Source organism: Aythya marila (assembly GCF_965140915.1).
Source record: "Aythya marila genome assembly, chromosome: 1".
In the NCBI taxonomy this organism is placed as follows: domain Eukaryota; kingdom Metazoa; phylum Chordata; class Aves; order Anseriformes; family Anatidae; genus Aythya; species Aythya marila.
In genome coordinates, this window is record NC_139042.1 from 146,262,603 (window position 1) to 146,285,447 (window position 22,845).

The 22,845-nt window shown below is 40.7% G+C and overlaps 1 protein-coding gene across 3 annotated transcripts in view; it reads right to left on the reverse strand.

The window, feature by feature from the left end:
• Positions 1-18,165: 18,165 nt before the first annotated feature.
• Positions 18,166-22,845, reverse strand: part of DGKI (diacylglycerol kinase iota) — a gene marked incomplete at its 5' end in the record, with an annotated part of 211,137 nt that continues 206,457 nt past the window's right edge. For all 3 annotated transcript variants that reach the window (XM_082760598.1, XM_082760600.1, XM_082760599.1), the window contains 3 exons: positions 18,166-18,623; positions 20,044-20,143; positions 21,963-21,999. In XM_082760598.1, coding sequence (XP_082616724.1) covers positions 18,507-18,623; positions 20,044-20,143; positions 21,963-21,999 — 254 coding nt within the window. In that variant the 3' untranslated portion in view covers positions 18,166-18,506. The remainder of the gene's footprint in view (positions 18,624-20,043; positions 20,144-21,962; positions 22,000-22,845) is intronic.

Consider the following 22,845-nt stretch of genomic DNA (forward strand, 5'->3'; position numbering starts at 1 on the left):
TGCTAAAGTTGTTAACTGAACGTCTTCCAAACTGATGAGGTTTCAGTGAGGTGTAGGAACATCTCATTAATACTTAAATATGGGACAAGGCTGAACTTCTATTTTTGATGACAATTCCATTGCCAAATTTTGGAATATGACTTCTGTAATGCGTTTCTTAAATTAACATATAAAGCAGAGCAAATTAGCCATTTCTGCTCAAGGTTTGTTTCTCTAATAAGGATGGTAGATTATTTTTTATTGTTTTGATTGATACTTCAGAATTGCAGCTAAGAATAGATATATTTATTTCAAGAAGAGGATAATAGATTGGAACATGAAAGAAAGAAAGAAAGAAAGAAAGAAAGAAAGAAAGAAAGAAAGAAAGAAAGAAAGAAAGAAAGAAAGAAAGAAAGAAAGAAAGAAAGAAAGAAAGAAAGAAAGGCTTAGAACAGCAGTTTTACCTAAAGAATATTTAGTTTTATCTAATTCTTATTAATAATAGTAGAACATTTCATCTGAAAATCTATAGATTCATCAATATTTTCATCCATATTTTGATAGTAAAACTGATTGTTAAGAAAAGATAAATCCAGCATTTATTTTCTTTAAATTGGTAAGCAAAACAAATGAGTCTAAGTTCAAGCCACTGGGTGCTAGCTTGCATGTGTGTAGGATACTAACTGGATTCTCCCTACCACCAGTTTCAATCCATATTTTGTGCCTGCTCTGATCCCATGACAAACAGCAGTAGCACAGCTTGCTCTTTTGTCTTGTGGTTACACCAGACCTCATTAGACTTCTTTATTTTATGGATACACAAGTAAACACTGGTGACTGAATTACTGGTGTCTGAGACCTGAGTCAGAACGCTGAACTGTGTCTACAGTGTTATGTGGTGTCATGATCAGAAACCTATACCTTGTGGCAGAAAGGTGAGGAATGAATTACCTGCTTGTCTGGAAATTGCTTTTGCTTCTTCCAGGCAAGTAAACGGCTTCTCCAAGGCCACAGTAAGGCAAGCATGAATGCAGCTGTACCCTTGAGCAGATCATTTTTTAACTGTTGTGCTCGGCTCACACTGAGATAAAACCATTTTGTTGTTGTTGTTGGCAGGTACGCTGGTGTTTGAACTTGTGGGGTAAGGAACTCCTTCTTATTCTATGGACTAACAGAGAACACCAGACCAGGCTAGGCTCCATCGTGCATTATGCTCCCTTTAAAAGGGAGAAGAAAACAAAACAAAACAGAAAACATTCCCCTATCTATTGTTTTAGGGTCTCAGAATCAGACTTTTGCCTTGTGTAAATGCGTATCAATGGAAAGAATGTGGAAGGCTGCAGGCTGTCCCCTCCTTCTCCTCCTAGTTTCCCACTTAAAGGCCCAACAGAATCCAGAAGAACAAATCTGTTTCTTATTTTCTGCACAATAGGGATGCAACTCTTAGCTACAGGGAAAGGAAGGGGAAAAAAAAAAAAAAAAAAAAGACACAAAACAAAGTGCATAAGTTCATGAAACAAGCCTCGGTACAAGAGAGACTGCAGCAACTAGAAAACTCAATAGCAGACATATACTGCAATAAAATTTGCCAGATGTGAGGTTAAAGAAGTGGGAGACAGGGGACTTGCAGGCCTGCTGTTTTTTCTAACAGTGGTTTCCTGGGTGCCTTTAAGTAAATGATAGAAACTACTCTTTAGATGGATTTGGTGTTTTCAGTTCCTGATATGGAAAGTCCCATACATTTAGTGTTGCCTCAGATTACCAAAGTGGGGGCAATAAGATCGCATTTGTCAATTCATGTTCCTAGCTTTTCACAAGTACTTTTTTTTTCCCCCTGCCTTTTGTTTTCTGTTTTTATATAACACCAAGGAAAGCCTTGATCTAAATAAGGGTTCTAAACAACAATATGACCCCAAACACCCTGACCAAACTTGGAAGTTAACCCTGGTTTGAGTTGGACCAGATGTCCAACCCAACATAAATTAGCCTGTGGTTCTATGTCACTGCAATAGAAATTCAGTGCTTTTAATAAGCAGACAGGTTGGTCATGAAAGTCTGCACATTGTCAAACTGCAGCTTAGGGAACTAGACAGCTTGCTGCAGTTCCTAAAGTCAACTTGTTGGACATTACTCACAGTGACTCCCACATTCATCTTGGGTTCAGCAGGCTCATATATCTGTGTATAGTTGGTGAGCAATAACCCATCTCTCAGATTAAACAGAAGGTGCAGTTAAGCCTATTGCTGATGATACCAAGGAACAGCAAAGACAATTCATGAAGGCAATCAGTCACACAGTGAGAGCTAACCCTTTCCTTCTAACTTAGCTTAATTTCCTTTTATGACAAGATTACCCATCTAGTCAAGCAAGGGAAGCTAGCAGACATAATTATTTTGTATTTGCAAGCCCTTTCCAACATGGGATATTCTATGACCCAATGATTCTCCCCAAAATAGCCAGTAAAGTCACTCAGAATTGAAAAGGCTTTGTGCAACTCTCCCAGTAGTGGCAGAACTGGAAACCTCAAGAAAAATATTTACCCCTTGCAATTAAGGATCTCTGCTGTATTCAGCAGAAGGGGATACTGCATGCATTGCCTATGAGGAAACAGACACTGGAGAACACACTGAATTTGTAGCATCCATCTCGTCTCCTGTTGAAATAATCCATCAAGCTTGGATTAAATGCTATGGCTACAGAACTTAAAGTGAATTTTCTTTCCAGTTAAACAGAAAAAAAAAATAAAAAAAATTCTCTTGCTGTATGTCCAAAGAAGGCCCATACCAACCAGCTTTTGTTTGATTATGTTGTTTCTGAACTCGTGAGGATACATGGCAAAGGGCTACAAAAACTAAATGCCCCATATTGTTTAGAGTAGATGTGAAGCAGAAACAGGGAGGTTTGATACGTCTGGGTAAGACAGAAATGCAGATCTGAGACAATTATAAATAAGCATCTCAGCCTGGAAGCAGAAAGTTCATTTCTGACATCAAAAAGATCCAACTCCCCAGATGTTAGGTAGGGAAAAAAAAAAAAAAAAAAAAAAAAAAAAAAAAGGGCTAAAGGGAAAAAAATAAAAAGCACTGCACTTGCAATGATATTTCTGAACCCCCAGGTTCCTGAATCTAAGGCCTTCACATACTTACCACAATTTTTATAGATGTGATTTTTTTTGGATGTCTGAGTTGCAACAGTGAAAAAGGCTGACACTTAGAAGTATCTGTGAATCTGTATTTTGGAAAAACTAATGTAAGTGTTTGCTAATTAAAAAGTAAAATAAAATAAAATAAAATAAAATAAAATAAAATAAAATAAAATAAAATAAAATAAAATAAAATAAAATAAAAATCTAGATTGCTGGCTTTTAAGATCAGAATACAGAAAAAAAAGTGTAAAAGTTATAGAGGCTTTGGAAAAAAAAAAAAAAAACACTTTCAAATATGAGAATGTTAGAAAATATTAATATGCCAAATCAAACAATGACCAACAAACCTAATTATTCCTTATTCTCTTTTCCTCACATAGGCACACAGATGCCTAACTTCCAGCTACAAGTCTGACCTCCCTCATTATCAAAGGGAAAAAATATCCAAAATGAGCTGCAAATCACTGCAATACCAAACTAGGTCTCCCAGGGGGAGGTCACTTTTTAGAAATGAGCACTACAAACACAATTCAGATTGACTGGAAATCCAGTGTCAGAATTTCAGGCTGACTTGTAGAGTCATGCACTCATGCAGCTACAGACATACTGCTCATATGGTTTTATATTAGGGGACACTTATTTCTGTCTACAAGCTTAAATCTAAAATCTACAAACTGTCTAGCAGTTTACTGTAACACATTTTTGGTTGTATCTGTTATTATATCCCAAATTTCCATCCCTCACTGCAACATTAGATTATGGATAACTGAAAATTAAAAGCTCAAGTGACTGTGAAGACTACAAAGAACTTTTTATATCTGTATGACACTGAGAAACTGTTGGTTACTGAGTGACCTTTTATTCTGCTATCACCTCGTTCAGTTGGACACAACTGATTATATCTGTTCTTCCATCTTACATTTGATGAAAGGCAGAATGGAGGAACAAGGAGAACAAGAAAACAGCCAGAATAATGACTCTCAAAAGTATATATGGTGCCTTGCAACCCACTATTACCTACTTATGGGAGGATACTGAGACCCATTAGCAAAATGCAGATACTCCTGGAGATAAATATATATTCATCCATGGAATAAGAAAGACCAGAGCTTGTTAGAACATCATTAGTTCTGCCAGCAAAGAAATGGATGTGATACATGCACACATTAACAGAAGTAGGCAGGTAATCATACGCTATTTCTAGAGAATACAATCCTCAGGCCACTGGATAAATATGTCAGCAACAAAACCACAAAATTTTAGACACAAAATATTATTCTGAATCACACAATAGCTTTGTTTGATTTGTTCAGACTGGATAGGGCTACAGGAGCCAAAATACCATTCAGAGCTACCTTTTAAATCTTACTATTACATTTTTAAATCTCTTCTTTATTCTCCTATCACCTTTAACAAACAAAGGAAAAAAAAATAACTTTCTATCTACAATGTGTACTCAACCTTTTGTCCAGCATAAAAGAAATATGCACCTAAATTGACCTATACCCACCCCTTGATGAGAGGCCTTCTACTTCCCTGTAACTTTGACAGAATGCTGCATCCCAAAACCAAATACCTCTCAAATGACAGTGAATTACCCCATACAGTTCCCTCTCAGGCAATTAGATGCTTTGGTAGCAAATGCAGAACAGACTAGGCTGACAACAAAAATTCCTCTGATACTCAGTGCTACTGCTTTCTGTTACCTCCCTTGTTAGATAGCAAATTGATTAGAGATATTAAGCAGGCAGTGATTCACCTGGTTTCCCATCAAGCTACAGATTGTCCATGTGAGTTTAAGTCCCACAGGGTAGCTCCTGTTTCAGGTTCATGGGATACAAAATCTTCATTTTTCTGGGTCTTGGGATTCACAGCTCACTTTCCTACCTGCAGGATTGCTTGCGTTAACAAATGAGAGCAGCAGCACCACTCATCCCTATTTTTTTTTTTTTTTTTAATTTTTTGATTTCTCTGGTAGTACCCATGTAGTTGGCACGGTCATAGTTAAACTACACTTATCACTACAGTCAGTCAATCAGAAATACAAATGTGCACCTAGTGCCACGTAAGATTATAGATGGATGGATCAGAAGGAGAAAAAGGGAGCAGCTCTGAAAGTTCCCCTGTCCTGAGTTACGCCTGCTGTGAACTAATACGGCTGCAAATGTAATACCCATCTATCAATATCAACACTTCAACATGAAAATATGAGAGCCAACACCTTGAAATTATGGGACCACTTCCAATATTTACCTGTTTTTAAACTTAACAACCTTGGCAACGTCTCTTACAAGCATCACTACCTAGTTTAAAAGATCCCTTGTGAGAGAGAACAGCAGTTTAACTGCAGGGAAATACTGAAGTCACTTGGCTGAAGTGAAACTGCAAGGATGGTTTTTGTTGTTGTTGCTGTTGTTTTTGTGTTGGTTTTGTTGTTGTTTTCCCAAAGCAAATGATTCCCATCAGGATTCTTTCTTTCTTTTTTCTCCTGAGAATGGCTTTTTTTTTTTTTCCATTGTAGTTGCAATTATGAGAGGCAAAGATTTTTAAAGAAACATTTTTAAAAAATTACATTTCAGATGTAAAAGAAGGAGGGAATTCCCCACTTAAGAAAGTGCATGAGAAAGATATTTTTATGTATGTGTGTGCATATGTTTATATGGATACACATATATATGAATTTCACCAGCTTTATGAAAGATTTTTGTAGGGTAAGTTGGCTAGAAACCAGCTTTGAAGCAGCTAAAACAGCTGAACTGATGAAGAACAAGGGAAAATTACAGCAAGAATTTGAAGCAAGAATTGGGCTCTCTTCAGAGCTGCATCCACACTCAAGAGTTTTGGGGTGCAAGGATTGTATGCGAAGCTGCACAATCTTTCAATCTTTTTTTTTTTTTCTTTTAATGGCAGGCCAAGCAGCTCTGCCTGCAGGTGGTGGAACACCTCCAGATGTTGCTGTAAGGGCAGCTCTGAACACATCAGAGAGCACCTCTTCTCAACAGGCATTCCCAACGAGCAGCTGCCAGCCATTTGGCGCAGCTTGTTACAGCAGGGTACCCCAGAGGAGCTAGTGCTTTGTACCGCAGCACGTACAAATGTCAAAGCTGTGCTTGGTACTGCTTTTGTATGGTGCAGGAAGGCCCAGAATAACCCACAACCAGACCAAATCCTTTGCCAGCTCCAGCCAGTCCAGTACAAGCAAAACTTTTAGTCTTCTTAGCACCATTATTATTAATAATAATATTCTTGGGCTGTCTGAGACAGCAGGAAAAGGGCGTTTAAGATATCTTTTAAAAGAGACAAGCACACAGCTGGCTGCTAGCAGCAGTGGTGAACATCAAAGGGCCCAGGGCAGAGGTGGGGGCCAGAACCATATGTGAGGGAGGTGTGTTTGTGGCATGCCCTGTCCCAGGCAGACAGGGCAGGGGAAACACCACGAAATGATTCAGGAATATGGCTTCAGGATGGAAGAGTGACAACAGAACCGTGGGGAAGTACCACGCTGCACAGGAGAGTCCACAAGGATCTCAGTGCCTGAACAGCATGGAAGCTCACAAGTGTGGCAGGCAGGGCAGCTGCTGAAGAAGGCGAGAGAGCAGGCAATGGACATGACAGAAATTTTGTCAGCCACACACAGCTGGGCAGAAACAAACGACGCCATTATGTGATTATGGGTTAGCCCGAAACAGTGTTAAATGAAGAACCTAAACTAAACTGGGCAGTGAATCAGTGCGTGCACTGGCAAAATGCTCTTGAGAGGTATAGATACAGCCCTGAGGTGACCTATATGCCTGTGTTACAGTCCTGCTGGTCTCTGCTTGATCTCTTCTAACAATTTGGGCATACTAAGAGACTGAGAAGATTTAACCCTTTTTGTTACCACAAGTCTGAAGATGGCCTACCTAAAGGCCTACCGCTCCCTTCCCATCCACTCCCCCACCAAGGCACACGTGCAGAACTTTTATCCTTGCGTCCCTTTCTTCCACTGCCCCTAACTCCTCACAGCTTTTGAGTCACGCTAGTTTTACAGCTCTGCCAGAAGCAGCAGCCCAGCTCTGCTGGCAAATAACAGAAGGAAACAGCCCAGCCACGGCATGCGCTTCTTCACTTTTATTCTGTACATTTCCACACAAGTCACAATACAGAAAAAGTGTCCAAAAGGAACAGTAACCAGCTCTTTCACTGCATACAGATTTCCTCCTTCCCCCTGTTTAAAATCTCCTTGTTTAGCAACACAGTGATCAAGATACTTCATATAAAGAGGAAATGCAAGAAAATGAGGGAAGAAAATACTTTCTTAGTTAAAAAATAATAATAATAATAATAAATAAATTGAAAAACACCTTCCCCTTCCCATGTCCCTCTTCACTGCTGGTTACCTGGACCCTAATTTTCTGTTAAATGTAGCTTCATTTCATGGGTGCTGCTGTGTGCCTCTGATTCCTTTTGCCAGCTGGCAGCCTCATGACGCACAGCTCCGGGGCATTATGCATGGGGTCAGACAGCATAAAAGAGCCCTTTGTGATGTTATTACTACTCCTGGAGCAGATGTAGGTTCAGATAATAGGATATGTACAAATACTGGAACTCTGGATGCCCATGAAATGTTGGCTGAATATGCGCATTTATTATTTGGCTTTACTATTCTGTGTAGGGGACTAAACACATTACGGATTCATCCAGATTCTGACCTCTGTCACACCTTCGTTCATCTGGAGCGAATTCAGATCAGGATCTATATTTTATCCTCTACCACCTCTAGGAAGCAGCAAGTGAGTATCCATTGTATAGTCTGATGGAAACAGCCTTTCCATCTTGAGCCTGTTCATCAGCATCTCTCCTGACCACAGCTCCTTCTTTGATAAACCACAGTCTTAGCCTTGTTCTTTTTTGCAGGTGACATCCCCAGCTCTCTAGCTCTTCACTTACTCTTGTCCTTGTTCATCGGTTTTTATCTCTCACTTCCCCAGTGGCCAGAGCAGATACCAGTGTGAAGGCCAGGGAGTCTTCTCCCTCAGATGTTTGGCTTCCTTCCCTAGAAACATTTTGCATCAACAGACAGGATGGTGATTTCTGGGTTGTTGGAAAAGCTACTGTGATACCTCAATGGTAGAACAGAGGCAACAGATAGAGGTGTTTTCTGAGACAAACCCAACAAGCCCTCACAAATGAAACCCACAGTGCTCAATGAACTCAATATGATGGCATACAACTGCTCTAAAATTCAGTAAAATATCCTCTGGAGGGAGGGCCTGAATGCTTTTATTGACTAGACATGTCACCTGAGCACTCTTTACTATTGCAATTAAGTCAACCTAACTAAAAAGCATGGGACAGAGCTACTCCCACTTTCCATCAGGAATGATTCCAGATGAAGCTGGATATCATGTGGGAGCAACATTACTATACACAATGAGAAACTGATGAATGGTTAATATACATAAGTTTTTGGCCATGCAAAGCAAAACACCTTACTTGAGTGTGTGGTTGTGGGTGGTGGTGATATCATTCCCATCAGACAGAAAAGGAAACTGAGGCACAGCAAGGTTAAACAACTTCCCCAATAGAGACTCAAAGACAGTGGCAGGAATAAAACCTCAGCCCCTTGATTTGTTACCCTCTGCCCTATTCCTTTAACCACAGTACCTCTGGTGAGATATGCTGATTAATTACAACACACAGTGTTTCCCTATTCTGTGACATGTTCATGTGACACATGATCAGACTTGTAAACTACCATGACACAGTAGCATATCATTAAACATAGTGATCAATTTTTTTATAACCTTTATGTTTTTTAATAAAATAAGAGGTCGATTCTTGCTCAGAATAAATCCCCACTGAGCTAGCAGTGACAGCCTCATAAACCATCTCCAGCCCTTACGTACATTGCATTTTCATTAGCACGCATTTGCAGCCTGATATTTGTATCCATAAGAAAATAATCTTTCCTCAGAACGCATTTTAGTTTTTCCCAGTGAGAGGCTACAAAGCCATAGCTGTTGTAAGAGCTGTGCAGAAGAAAAGTGGCAATAACTGTGGCACAGAGGAAGGCCTGTAGTTTGTAGCAAAATGTTCTGCTCACTGACTCAGAGAGGACACTGAAACCTCCATGGACTGCCAGAAGGTTTGCATGGGAGACGCAGAACACAAGTCCTCAGCTACATCATTTTTTAGATTTTCCAAAATCATTCAACAGACTCCTGTTTCTAAAAGACTGGCTGCATCCAAAATGACTGGCACAGAGCTTACAGCACAAAATAATAAAGATAGAAGAAAAATAACTTTCATTTCCCTCTGTGAAAGCACACTTTACCTTGCAGACACTTCTAGAGAGATGCTGGCAGTCCCAATTCTCTCCATTCCCCTCCGCAATGCACTGCAGGCCAATGGCCAAGTCTAGCAACTCCCAAACCCATCAACCTAGAGGAGGGATTTTAACCCTTATTTATGTTGCTTTCCAGTGGAGTTGCAGGACATGGAGCACATGCAGTCCGCAGTGTGAGGGTAGCTGGATGTCACCACAAAGGGCAGTCCAGTGCTGTCTGCTGTGCAAGGAAATAGGTAAGAGACCCCACTGCCACTGGAGCTGCTGCCCTGCCCCAGCACTAGGAAGAGAAACACACTTGATGAGAAGAGCTTTGAAGAGCCCTTATGTAAAGAAGGCAGCTCCTACAGGCTTACCAATGTCCTTACGTATTTTAGATTCTGCCTGGCTCGTGGTAGGGTGCCTAGAATACGTAGCCTCCAAAGAGGTGATACTTTTGCCAGAAAGGTGATATATGGATTTTTCTGCACGTAAGCCACCCCCTTTCCCTAGATCTGTGAGGTGCAGCACTGAGCTAGAGGGATGCGAAGTTCCCAGGGGCCTCTTCAGGCTTTGAAGGCTCAGCCACTTATTTTCTTTTCTCCCAAAGCTGTTTTGTGATCAAAGGAGGCAGATGGAAGAGAATCACTCTGCAGTGACATGCAAATGGAACAGAAGAAAAAAAAATTATAAGCCTCTGCCATCTCCCTGTGATTTTTCTGAGATGCAAGCTGAGCAGAAAACAGTGCGGCAGCAAGGCCAGCCATTTCACACCAGAGACCAGCACACTTGCTCGCCAATTGAAAGCAGCTGCCACTTCTTGCGAGTATGTCACAGAGCAGTATGGTCACATTTGCCTAGGCAAAAAATACTTAACAGAAAAAAAAAAAAAAAAAAAAAAAAAAAAGACTTTTCCCCTCTTCATATTAAAACTAAGCCTGGAAAGGTTGTAATCAACCCCACAGGTGTGAAATGCCCCAGCCTATCATGCTTCCCATCTGCTTAATCCTGGCACGTTACAGTTATCCTCAGAGGTGCCTTTAGTGCTGCATGTCTGACTCACTGCTAGCACAGCAGAATTTTATTATTCCTATCCATGTTTGGGTGTGGTCAGAGGACATCCAGCCATCTGTGACACTGGTCAAGCAAAAGTGTCCCAGAGGCAAACAACTGAGCAGGGTTTTGACCTTTCCATCAAAAATCAAGGTAACATGAGTTAAGGAAAAGTGCAGTGATAGAAGAAGCAAAGACTTCAGTGAAAAGGGACTGAAAAGGACAAAGTAGAAAAAAAAAAAAAAAAAAAAAAAAAAAAAGCATTCAAGATGATTTTAAATCAAATTTAAATAAAATTATGTTCCATTTCCTTCCTGCCATTAGCTGTCAGCAAGCGTACTTCTTTTCTTAGCTTTGACATGAATGTGCTGCTCCCTTGTGCGATGGAGATAGGGACACTGTTACAATGGTGGCAAAACCACAGGAGAAAACAACTCACAGCTGCACCCAGCTCCTATTAAAGTAAACGTAACTAACAACAGTTGTCCCATTCTGATCAAGAAAAAAAAAAATGGTTCTGGGAAGAGGTCTGAAATGGAGAACAGTAGAGAGAAGACCGCAATTTGCTTTGTGGCCTGTAGTAGTCATATCTTTTGATGTGGCTTTGTTTACATTAATTTACAAACAAAATCTTTGATATGGCTAAGGAAAAGGGAGAGGTGATGTGCATCTTATATCGCCTCATGAGGTCTCAAGACTTGCAAAGAGAACAGTGAGCTCCAGAAGCTTGTGTGGTGATACCAGTGGGGGCAGGAACAAGATGCCCCCTGCATATGGATGACATAAATATTGGGAGCAGTAAGCTTGGAGAAGAAATAGCCCCTTCTCACATTATTAAAAGTGGATAAATCTGATTATGGTGCAAAATTGCTCATTACAGTGATCTTCAACAACTAGCACTGCAACTCTGCCCAGAAAATAACAATGACTATGGAATCCATTCTGTAGGGTCCCCATTCCCAGGTTCCAGCTTAGTTTTACTTTTCTAATCTTGCCTTCTTTCATTTCCTGTGTTAATAGCTAATAATAATAATAATAATTAATAACAATAAAAAGAGAGAGAGAGAGAGAAAGTGAAAAGGAAAGAAAAAATCCTAGAAAAGGCAGACTACCCATTAGAGCCAAACTAGCCAAGTAGAATTTGTTCATGTCTGTTGAATCATGCTCAAAACCTTCTTGAGTTTCTCCTCCATACCTACAAACCTTACTGGTTCCTACAGTTCCCAGACAGGACCTACATTCCTGAATACCTGTAGGAACAGGTGCTGTGTTCTCCCTTTGCTTGGCCACAGGCTTGAGTGAAAAAAAAAAGGAAAAAAAAAAAAAAAACAAAAAAAAAGTGATAATTGAAGGTCGTTAAGACAGTTGGAACCAGAAGGTCATTTTTCTCATTAAAATAAAGGGTGAAGCTTAGAAATGAATTGCGGCTGTGTTTCATGCATTAGCAGTTAGCTAATTGCTGCAGCACTTGTCATAATGGAGCACCAGATTGGCACCACGCACACTTTGCTGAGTGGTAGGTTACACATCAAGCATCCTCCTAGACAGGGACTAATTGAAGAGCCAGGTGTTACACTCTGCCCGCAAAAGGAGGCTGGTCTAGATGAAGCAATTACATATGTAGTACTGTATTGCTAAAACAAATAGTGCTTATTTCTCGCATGTCAAATTGCTACAGCTTCCATGTACTTTGTATATGAGAGCTGGAGCTGTTAGCATACTTGGGAACTCTGAAATAGCATTCCCAAATCAGAGTTCTGTCTCTAGTAGATGAGGACAAAATAATATAAACCATTTTCTGAAGATTGTCTGTCATTTGCTCTCGGAGGTATTCACCTTTTGTATGTCTGTGTCAAGAGAATCACTGCTGCCTTAGATTCCCCAAATCTCCTCCACATAAGGGAGGCAGGATCATAAGCTGAATGCTTTTAAAGGGCTAAGTATAAAATTCTTTCCAGAATTATAGATGTGTTTATGTCAAAACCTGCTTTTGTTGCAAGGCACCCCCCACTTAGACTTCTTAGAAGAAGACGTGCTACATCAGAATGAGGAATTTTAAAACAAGCTGCTTGTCTTCCCCACTCCCTAGGTAACTGAATACATGTGTACTGCATAGGATAGATTGTCTTTAAAAAAAAAAAAAAATCTGGGAAACAAGAAACTGCAGCTGAGATTGGAATGTGGCACCTTATAAATAAGGCAGGAGACAAGATGCACTCTGATGGCTGAACACAGTAAGGTTATTCAGCTCTAAGCCTGCCTAATCACTGAAGTCAAATGTAATGAAGTTACTGGCATGATCAAGGCCTGAGGGAGGAATTTTCCCCCTTTGCAGTAGCAGCACCATAGGCAGGCCAGGAAATCCCTTGGCCAAGGTAGGGGGCACTGCGCCAGCACATAACTACGGGGGGCAAGAGAATGCTGCTTTCTGTTGGCACCGTCCTGGCCAGGGGTGCTGGAAATGTGCTGGGGAAAGAAAGGGGGGCCCCTGAGCTCTGGTACCTACAGAGGGCCTCAGGCAAGGCAGTCAGAAGCAGCATGGTGCCCCACAGCATAGCTTGGAGTACGCTTAACCACAGTCACTGCTTTGACTGCCGGGTAGCTCATCCCTCCCAAGCCAACTTTGAAAGAGAATTGTAAGTGAGGAACTTCCCAGCTACCTATAGCCCACTTTTGGGCAGCCTAAGCCAAGATGGTGCTGTCTGTTGGCGTTGGTAATGCCTCAGCAAATGCTGGGACATGTTGCCCCTCTGTATAATCTGTTTGCCCTGAGTGCTGGGTTAGGTTATAACTCCTCTTAAAGCATTTCCACAGGGCAGCCATGCGCTGCCTCTGGCACTTCCAAACGGAGTTAAAGCTCTGAAGCTCAAGACCCATTCTCCATATAAAATTCAGGTCTTCATCAATATGCTGGCAAGTCACTTTTGGCACATTACTGAGTCTCCATTGCAATCAACTGATCTTGGCAGGCAGCTCTGGGATTTAAAAGCTGCAGCTATCCATTACTAAGAAAAATAGTTGTCTGCATTGTTGCTAAGAAAGCAAAATGAAAAGATGAGTACCACCGCAGCGAACCCTGTAACACTATGTCCTGTAGCTTCACAAGTATCCAGAAAGGCACAGATTTATGGTAAGGTCTTTTAAAGACTGCTGAAATAATTGAAGATACTCACATTTGATTGTTTAGATTAATTAGGAAGCAAACGACCCAATATTGTTTTGGCTCAGATTTAGTCAGGAAAATAAAGGGAGGAAATAATGTCTGATGAATGGAAAAGAACAGATATAATGGAAAAAGAAATGTTACTTTCAACATGGTAGAAGAGCTGTTATACAGAATTTTAAACTCCATTCTTACAAAGTACTCCTCCATGGATGTTAAGTCTGATGGAAAAGAAGCAAAAAAATGAGGGAAAGAAAATTACACACTCATATAGATCTGCAGGAGAACTGCTTCCCTTTTGGAGGGAAATGCAAGAACAGAATTGTCCTTGGAGTGACTGCAATGCATTCATGTTTCCAGTACATCCATAAATTTCTTGAGTACCATTAAACACCTGCAAGACTAAGGCTACTTGAGGCTACCAATGTACCATGCCCATGTCATAGTTTTTGCCCAGACAGATCTCCTCCACATGTTCTTGACAAACTGGAACACATAAACACACCCCATAGTAGGTATCTGGGTTGGCTGAAAAGAAAATAGCTACCTTCCAGGTGAGGTTGTGCGTTACTGATTTTCATTACCATGCATGTCATTGTCACAGAAAAATAATAAGTTAAAAAAAAAAAAAAAAAGACAAAAATGAGCAAAAGAATACAAAAAATACTGCTAAAACAGAACTTACACTTCCATACCACCAGGAAAAAAAAAATAAATCTATTCATCTACAACGGCTTCATCTCTGCAAATACAACTGGGAAGATCGATGGCAACAAACATTGGTTTTGTTCTATTTTCTTTGTGCCTATAGTGCTTCTATGTGATGGTCCTTATGTAGCAGGGGACATCTCATGTAGTCAGAAATCCAGGCTACAGCATCATGAGTGGAGACTGAGCAATTCCATGTCTGCTGGAGAAAAGGAAGGGTGACAGGTGTCAGTAAAAACATCTACAGACATCTTAAAGTGTAAAACCGTGGAAAAGCCACCATGTAAAATGGTGAAAGAGCCACTGGACTCTGAGGTACATTTTGTAAGCCAGTGCAAATATTTGCCTTGAACTCCTGTCTTATATGAGTCATTCAGACTCACACCTCACACTATTGAAGGATGCTATAATTAGTGAGAAATGTATGACACTATCGTGCCTTGGAACACATAAATATATTTCTAGCACTGAAGTGTGAAATAATAAAAGTAACTGATGCTATTAAATAACAAAAGTAAGTTTATTTTATCAACATTATAAATACTTTATTTCCCTCCATGTTACTCCAGAATGAGATAGTCAAACCAGTACAATGGAACAGTTCAGGAGCTCCTCAGTTCTACTGAAAAGGGTCCCCTTTAATAACAAATTAAAATGGAAAATGACATTTTGTCAGTCCGGCAACCTCAGTAGCTGAGCATCCCTAGGTACTTTGTCATTCAAATGGCACAGTTCTAAAAGTGTGCATGAGTCTATATATATGCATACTGATATTCATAAATATACATATATATAGCAATATACACACATAAATAGACACAGCCACAGACAATTTTAGTAAATCAAAATGTTTTACATGTAATTTAAGTGGGCTCCCAGCTGCATGCTGAAATTTGGGCCCTGCACAGTGTAGGCACAACGATACTGTACTAAGCTAAGCCCCCAGTGCTCAAGAGATTCAATATGTATGTGTCACTGTTAACTGCTGCAGAGCCACTTGTGGTGGCTGTCCAAAATTGAGAATACAGTAGCACTGGGGAAGGAGTAGGAAATAACCCTGCAGTATCCTGGCCCCAAACTCTATCCCTTAGTGAACCACTCTCTGATATCCCTGGCTGTGTGTGAGCCATCACAGAAAAAAAAAAATAGTACATGCTCTGTTATCTACATATACAATAGATTGCCAGTATCTATGCATTACTTGTGCAGTGCTTTGGGACACCTTGAATATTAAAAGGCACTACATACAGCCAGCTCCTCTCCTATCTCCAGTGCTGGGGTTTAATTTTCATCACGCAGTAACTGCCTCCTACCACATATACACAGCAGGAAGCTTTCCAGAGGCATGACCACCTCACTCTGATCATAGCATGGCACTCCAGCTGCCAGGGGAGAAAGCATGCCAGGCTCTGTTGTGTGCTCCAGCTCCTTTCAGCAGCCTGAATGGCACCAAGGAGCTCGGGAAGTCTGACCATTCCTGACAAGCTGCTCCAGAGCCAGTCCCTGCTGTGGGCACCCCCCACAGAAGAGGGATGCATCACAAGGGATGGACTACTGGGGATGGAAAGGGATCGGACCTGGCTTCATTGCAACAATTTGCACGTGGCCTCTGGAGGCTACCTGTGATCAGAGCAAGCCTTTATTGTTCCACCTTCTTCATGGGACTTCAGGACGAGGGAGCTGCAAGGTGCTCTCTCAGCATCCTCTGCTCAGGCCCCAGTCTGGCCTCAGCACAGGACGGAATCCAGCCCCCGGTATCGTTGAAGCTTCCTTGGTTTCTTACATCAGTAAAACAGCAAAAAGATACAACTGATACTAATATCATTCATATTTTTAGTCAAATATATAGAAATATTACAGTGTTGTCTTTCCTCACAGCTGGGAAATGATGCAAGGCCTACTATGAAACCACAGCATGAGGATCTTCCTTATGCAAGTTTCACATACACAAAAATTATACTCGGATGTTTTAACATTTGCCAAATTCTGTTCTAATATATACACCTTTGCCACAAGCCCCTGGATTATTATCAAGGGAAGGAATTTGGCTTTCATATTTTATTTTTTAAACAAGAAAGGTAAAGTAAAGATAGAAAATAAGACAAAATACATTTCATGTCACCATTGATCTATAGATTACAAATATATATAGTTTCCTTCCAGAGGAAGAAATACTAAAGAAATATTTTGCTCATATCAAATGAACTTTTGAAAACTGAAAAAAAAAAAAATAATATATATATATTTTAGCTCTTCCCTTTCTGCCACAACAATCACTCTTGTCAAGAAAGAAAGGAGGAGAGAAAGGAGAGAAGGAAGGAGGGACAGAGGGAGAGAGAGAGGAAGGTAGGAAGGAAGGAAAGAGTGAAAGAGAAGAGAAAAGAAAAAAAAAAAAAAAAAAAGAAAAAAAAAGAAAAAAGGAAAAGGAAAAAAATGAAAAAAAAAATAAGAAAAAAGAAAAAAAGGAGGCAGGAATGAAAGAAGGCAGGGAGGGAAAGGAAGGGAAGGAGAAAAGAGAAGGGAGAGAGGGTGGGAAGGAGGGAGGGAAGAAAAGAAAAAGGAAGGAATCTCATTCATTTCATTTTTACAACTTCTAATAAGGAAGAAGAAAATCTTATCTGAATAATGACCTGAGTTATTTCCATGGTTTCCAAATTGCATGTAATCCTGATGATCACCATCTAATGGAGACCTTCCCCTAGCAATGCATGTGAAACCAAACACCATTGGATCTTTCAAAGCAAACAGCAAAGCAAAATTCAAAAATCTATTGCAAGAATTATGCCAAAAGTGGGCCATGAGGATCTTCATAAGAACTGAGCAAAGTGGAAGCTCTGCTATTTCTGGCAGCTGAATTGTCTTTAGTGATTGAAAACCTGAAGATGAACATTTTACGTATGTCTGTGTATGTCTGCTTTTTCTTCTTTTGTGGTTATAATCTTTGAGGTAAGACAGAGAACAGACGAGTACAGTAGACACAACTGGCCTTTATAGCGGCTAAACAAGTTTAAGTTTCCAAGTCTATAGAAAGTAATGAGGCAAAGAGCTGCTGCCTGTCCTTCTCCAGGGGGAGATCCTCTCTTTAGAACTTTGTTCCCCATCCCTTGGGGAATCAGGTAGTTTACAGGCTCAGCCAGAGGATGTTTTCCTATTCCCAATATGACCAGGGCAATGCCTGTTCATTTGTTCATGGCTGACAGATAGCCTTCCAGGTTTCCTCTCCCCATCGTAAAACCCATCTTGCCAGAAGTAAAAATAGCTATCAGCTTTTAGATTGGTCTGAAACCTGAGCAAACCCAGTTGGTCATTATAAGCTCAACGGTGATGCAAGAAACCTTAGGGGTAGATTTCTGCTCTGTCATACAATGCTTAATATCCCATATAACTCCTTTCCAATCAAACGCCTGTCTCATGAGGATACCGTAACCACATACCCAGCAACAATGAGGACGTTCGATTTTGTTACTGCTGTAAATTTAACTGTGTCCCACACCCTAGAAAGCAAGGCAATAGGCAGAATTCTCTCCAACAGTGAGAAAACTCCCCAGTGATTGAACACTGAGGAAGCAGCTTCTGATGGGACAGCAAGGGAGGGAACACAGCAGGTAAAAATGTTTTTTCCTAAGGGCATCCAGAGCTCCTCAAAATTTCTGCTACTGCCTGACCATTTGTGAAAACACAGAGATAACAGGTACTATTTAACTGATGACAAGTGAGATGAATGGGAGAATTAAAGGTATGCAGGAAAATGTAGGGATGGAGGAGGGCCTGGCTTGGTGTTTTAATGTCCCAGTTAGTTTGGTTCCCCCACACCAACTTCTCTTTTTTCTTTTTCTTGTTTTTTAATAAATTGTACAGATGAACATGGGAGAAGTTCATGCTACTTGCTGGAAGCAATAAAGGTAAATTTCCGTGGCCCATGGATTCCACAGACCTTTGAGTGTCCCACCTCATCCATCATGGGCTATCTTATGGAACCTAACTGTTCCGTGGCAAGACTCAGTAGCCCTTAGAAACTGGTGGCATGTCCTCAGATATTTTCCACGAGGGCAAGAGACACGTTGATTCCATCAGCTTCTTCCTCACACGATGCCCAAGTGCTCAGGTGCAGCCTTGCTATTTCCAAGGATCCTCTTTGCCGCTTTCAGACATCAGACTGCTGTCTCCAGATCCTCATGGGGAACCATTTGGTAGTTCTGTCGACTCTCCAGGTAGGAGGCCAGATCTGGGTCACCAGCTTGCTGAGCCCTGTCACGAGGGGTCTTACCCTAAAACAAAGAAAGATGAAGAAAAAGTCTTGTGCCAACATATTTAGAACAGATGAGAGTGCAACCCAGAGAAATTACTACAGGAAGTACAGAAGTGCATCCAAAGAATTTACTTATTTTCCCAACAAATAAAGTTGGTATCAAGTCAAGGTTTTCTATGAGAGTCATGAGATTCTGAAGATTTTCAAAATCCTTGTGTGGTTTAGGACAAATAATTCAGCTCTATAAGGACATGCTATTTGATACCTTGCACAGAAGGACTCACATGCTGGAAGGATCTGAGTTTTCATTCAAGGGCTATAGTCCCTCTGTGAATGAATATAATGCAAAGTACTGTAGATAACACTTGAAAAGCATACTTCACAAACTACGCACAATTTTACTAAGGATGTGGAGAGTGAGATTCCTAACATTTGAGATGAGCTCAATGTGGTTCATTCTGTCTCATGTCAATTTTTTTTATTTTTCAGTGCATCACTTTGCTATTTTGTTATCCGAGCTACCCTACGATTACTGTAGAATTGGACAGTCTTGATCATGAACCATCAAAAATATTGAAAACACATTAATTTATCTCCACAAAACCATTCTTGCTTCCTGGATTTCTGCATAGATGAAAATTAACAACTTAGAAGCCACTTATCTGGATTTTAGATGTTGCAGAAATTATCTTTTACAATGTATAGTACTCTTATATGAAAAAGTGATGGTCTCTCTGGTTTATAGGCTACTCCATAGAGCATAACATGGAATTTTTTGTCTTGTTGCAGTGAAACTGCTTCTAACTCTAGAATCCAGACATCCAACCAATTTTCAGATACTGGTCACAGGTCTGTTATGTTTAGAAATGCCAGAGGGGCAGCTTCTGTACCATGTTCCCAAGCGATCAGATTGTTGTATTGAGAGGCTGTTCCTAGGATTTATTTTTTCCCAGACATCTTCCTCTGCTAAGCTTACATGGAGAGAGGGTTGTGGTTAGCTTTGCATTAATAAACACGGGGGCAAGTGAGGGCAGTAGATGATGGTTAGCCCTCCTCACAAAGCGAGTCAGCCACAACAATCAAGCCTCACAGACACTATGCAATCAAAAACCAAGACTCCCCCTGCCCACAGGCCTCTCTTTTGACCACACAGGAGAAGGATGTTGCTGTGCCATGGAGATGCCTCATTCACACCCAGCACACTGAATAGTTTGAGGCCAGGCTCTCACTATAGTGAAGATGACCCATGTTGGGGACTGAACTGAAGTCTCTTGTACTTGTTTCAATCAATACAGTTTTCTAAATAAAAATAGCTTGCGTAAAAAAGAGCTGCTCTTGGCACACACAAGGAAGCCTCAATCATGCACACAGCAGGGACGGATGCTGATCAGTCTCGCTTGGCTGCAGTGTTTTATAACTGGTCGACTGGGCTGGGTTACCTTGGAGTCCGTCTTTCTCAGCGAGGCTCCTGCATCCACCAGGAGCTGGCAGATGGCACGATGGCGCTGGCAGGCTGCCTTATGTAATGCCGTCTCACCCCTAGACCAAAGTACAGAAACCAGCAGTGAGATGCATCCCACCAATGTACATTTATGAAGTATAAGGTGCGATGAATAGATTATGTATTTCTGCAAAGCTGCATTTTGCCAGCAGAGGTGGACTTGTACCCTCTCTCCCTTACCATCTACATCGTTTGATTCGGTAAGAAAACTTGTAATGCGCAAATTGCAGATGGAGAACTTCTGAGGAGTGGGAAAGAAACATGCACAGATTTTTTATATTCAGAGAGCTGAACGTCACATTCCCATCCAACCAGCACTTCTGTTAACTGCTGCAAAGGCAAACCAAAGACCTTATTTCACAGTAGGCTAAACTGTAACAGCATTTTTTTCTTCCTACTATTTCTTACGTGAGCCTCTTTCTTGGAGGCATAATAGAAAAATCATGTCCATCAAAGCCATGACAGCTACCTTTACTGCCCTGGTTCTGACACCTGGCTCTCATGGATATATGAGAGGAGTTTTGTGGTTTTGTTCTCTACCGTTGGACTAGTAAGCTACTAGAGAAGCTTGAACACATGCTTTTCAAAACAGAAGGCTGTGTAGTCAGTGCAGGTTTATTGCAAAGCTCCTCAACTCAGGCCAGAGCTACATGTAACAGGATTCTGAGGCTGGCTGTGCCAACAAGGTTAAAAAAGTCTGTCCAGCTTTGACTAGAAAGAAGAGGAGGTATGCTTTGTGTGGGTTGCAAGTGGTGTCCATAAGACTAGTGTCAAACAAGAACAGCTGTTACATATCCCCTAAAATAACAAAGGACAAGAATTGCCTTTAGTAGGGCAGATCTTGCACATACCTGACCAGAAAGGAATTTCAGTCTCAATCCTTGACAGGGCAAGTTGAAATATTAATAGGCAGCATTGCAATGAATTTCTCTCTGCTGCATGAGAGCTAAATTAAGAATGGGGTGCTACCTGATTTCACACTGAGGATCAAAAGGCAAATTCATGCTGGCACATACAGCTTGAACCTTCCCTTTTCAAGAGTTAGGAGTAGAGGAACCTTTGTAAAGGGAATCCCTCATAGCTACATTCACTTGAACTTTATTTCAGTGTCTGTGCTGTTACAACTGCATGAGGAGAAGCAGGCAGTCCATCTAGACTCCATCACCCCTGGATTGCCCACAGACCCTGTGCAGAACCTTCCTGACATTCTTCATTAGCTGAGGACAACTGTGGGATGGGGAATTATAGGCTAAACCCCTATGAGAAAGGCTGTTTTGTTTCCCATATATTTCATATGCTTTCCAGGATTATTCATGGATCCCTCCCATACTCTTTGTGATATCGTGATTATACAACAAGATATTGAACAGCTGGGAATTGGAAAGTAAAGACTTTTTAAATAATATCAGAGATGACTGAGGTTCTAAGTAATTGATAGAAATCTTTGCATTTGCTCTGGCCATTTAGAACAGCTAAAGCAGAGCATTCTGGATGAACCAAAAAGGGACTAAAGAAAAGGCATTGAGCAAGAAAAGTTACGTCTTGACTTTTGGAATTAATCCTACATGTTGGTCCCTCAGCTACTAGACTCTGGAAACACTGAAGCACAATGCTGGACTTGTATCTCTCTAGAAAGACTAATGAGTAATGGGAAGCAATAGAGAGGAAAACCTTTTTGGAGCTCGAGAAACATTTGTTTTAGGCCAGAAAGCCATATGTGTTGCTGCTGTTGTTTGTGTTTGGGGGGGGAGGGTTATAGTTGATTGATTGTTTTTGAAGAGATGTGCCACTATGAAAAATGAGAGACGTCTGCTACTGTAACACATGTATTGAGGAGATAGGGTAGATTGTACTTACGTTTCACTGTCTGTCATGTCCAGTAATTCAGATGGACCTGCAAAAGACAGTCAAGTATGTCACGTAGCATTTGTTTGCATGACTTTAGGAGCACAACTATCAGGAGAAAGTATTCAGTGCAAATATGTAAAAGAAACCAACTGAAAGCTCAATTAGCACGCATATGCTAAACTTCAAGGTAATGTTTGCACAAGCCCTTGCACTAGCAAAATTCTGAATGCACAGTCACTGCTGGAGTGTCAGCGTCAGAGAGGAGCAGCCTCTAAATTATACTGGAAATGAATATTCATAGATCTTATTTTCTCACTCTTCACCTTGCTCAATTAAGTGGTTCACATAAGTACAGCGCATTGAAAATGCTGATATACTGGAAACCCTGATATATAACAAGTTAAAATCTATTGTTAGTATTAGACGGAAAATGTCATTAAGAAGTTGAAATTAGCCAAATTCTGTTGTGAATGACATCCGTGTGCTACTTCATTTAATAGCACTATATAGAATGTAGATCAGGGTGGAATATTCCCAGCGGTCTTTATATTGATATGCAAATCCTGTACTCTACTGGTCAGCAATGATCGGGAAAGTAAGATTAAGAAAAATAGAAAAGATTTTTGTTAAGTGGGACAAAATAATTCATTTACAATAATGTCCTTTTGTTCTTGATATTCACTGCAGGCAGATGTTTATAGCAGTAAATTCCATCATTGAATCACAACGATATGGAAAAGCTAGGATCTAGATTGCATTTGAAAAAAGAAGAACTTTTCCCTTTGCAGTCTGCTTTATTATTCTTCTCTCCACTGCTCTGGAGCATAGTGCCAGATGGTATGGGGCAGTTAGCAAGGGGAACAGTGAAACTTTATAGGAATTTTACTTCTTT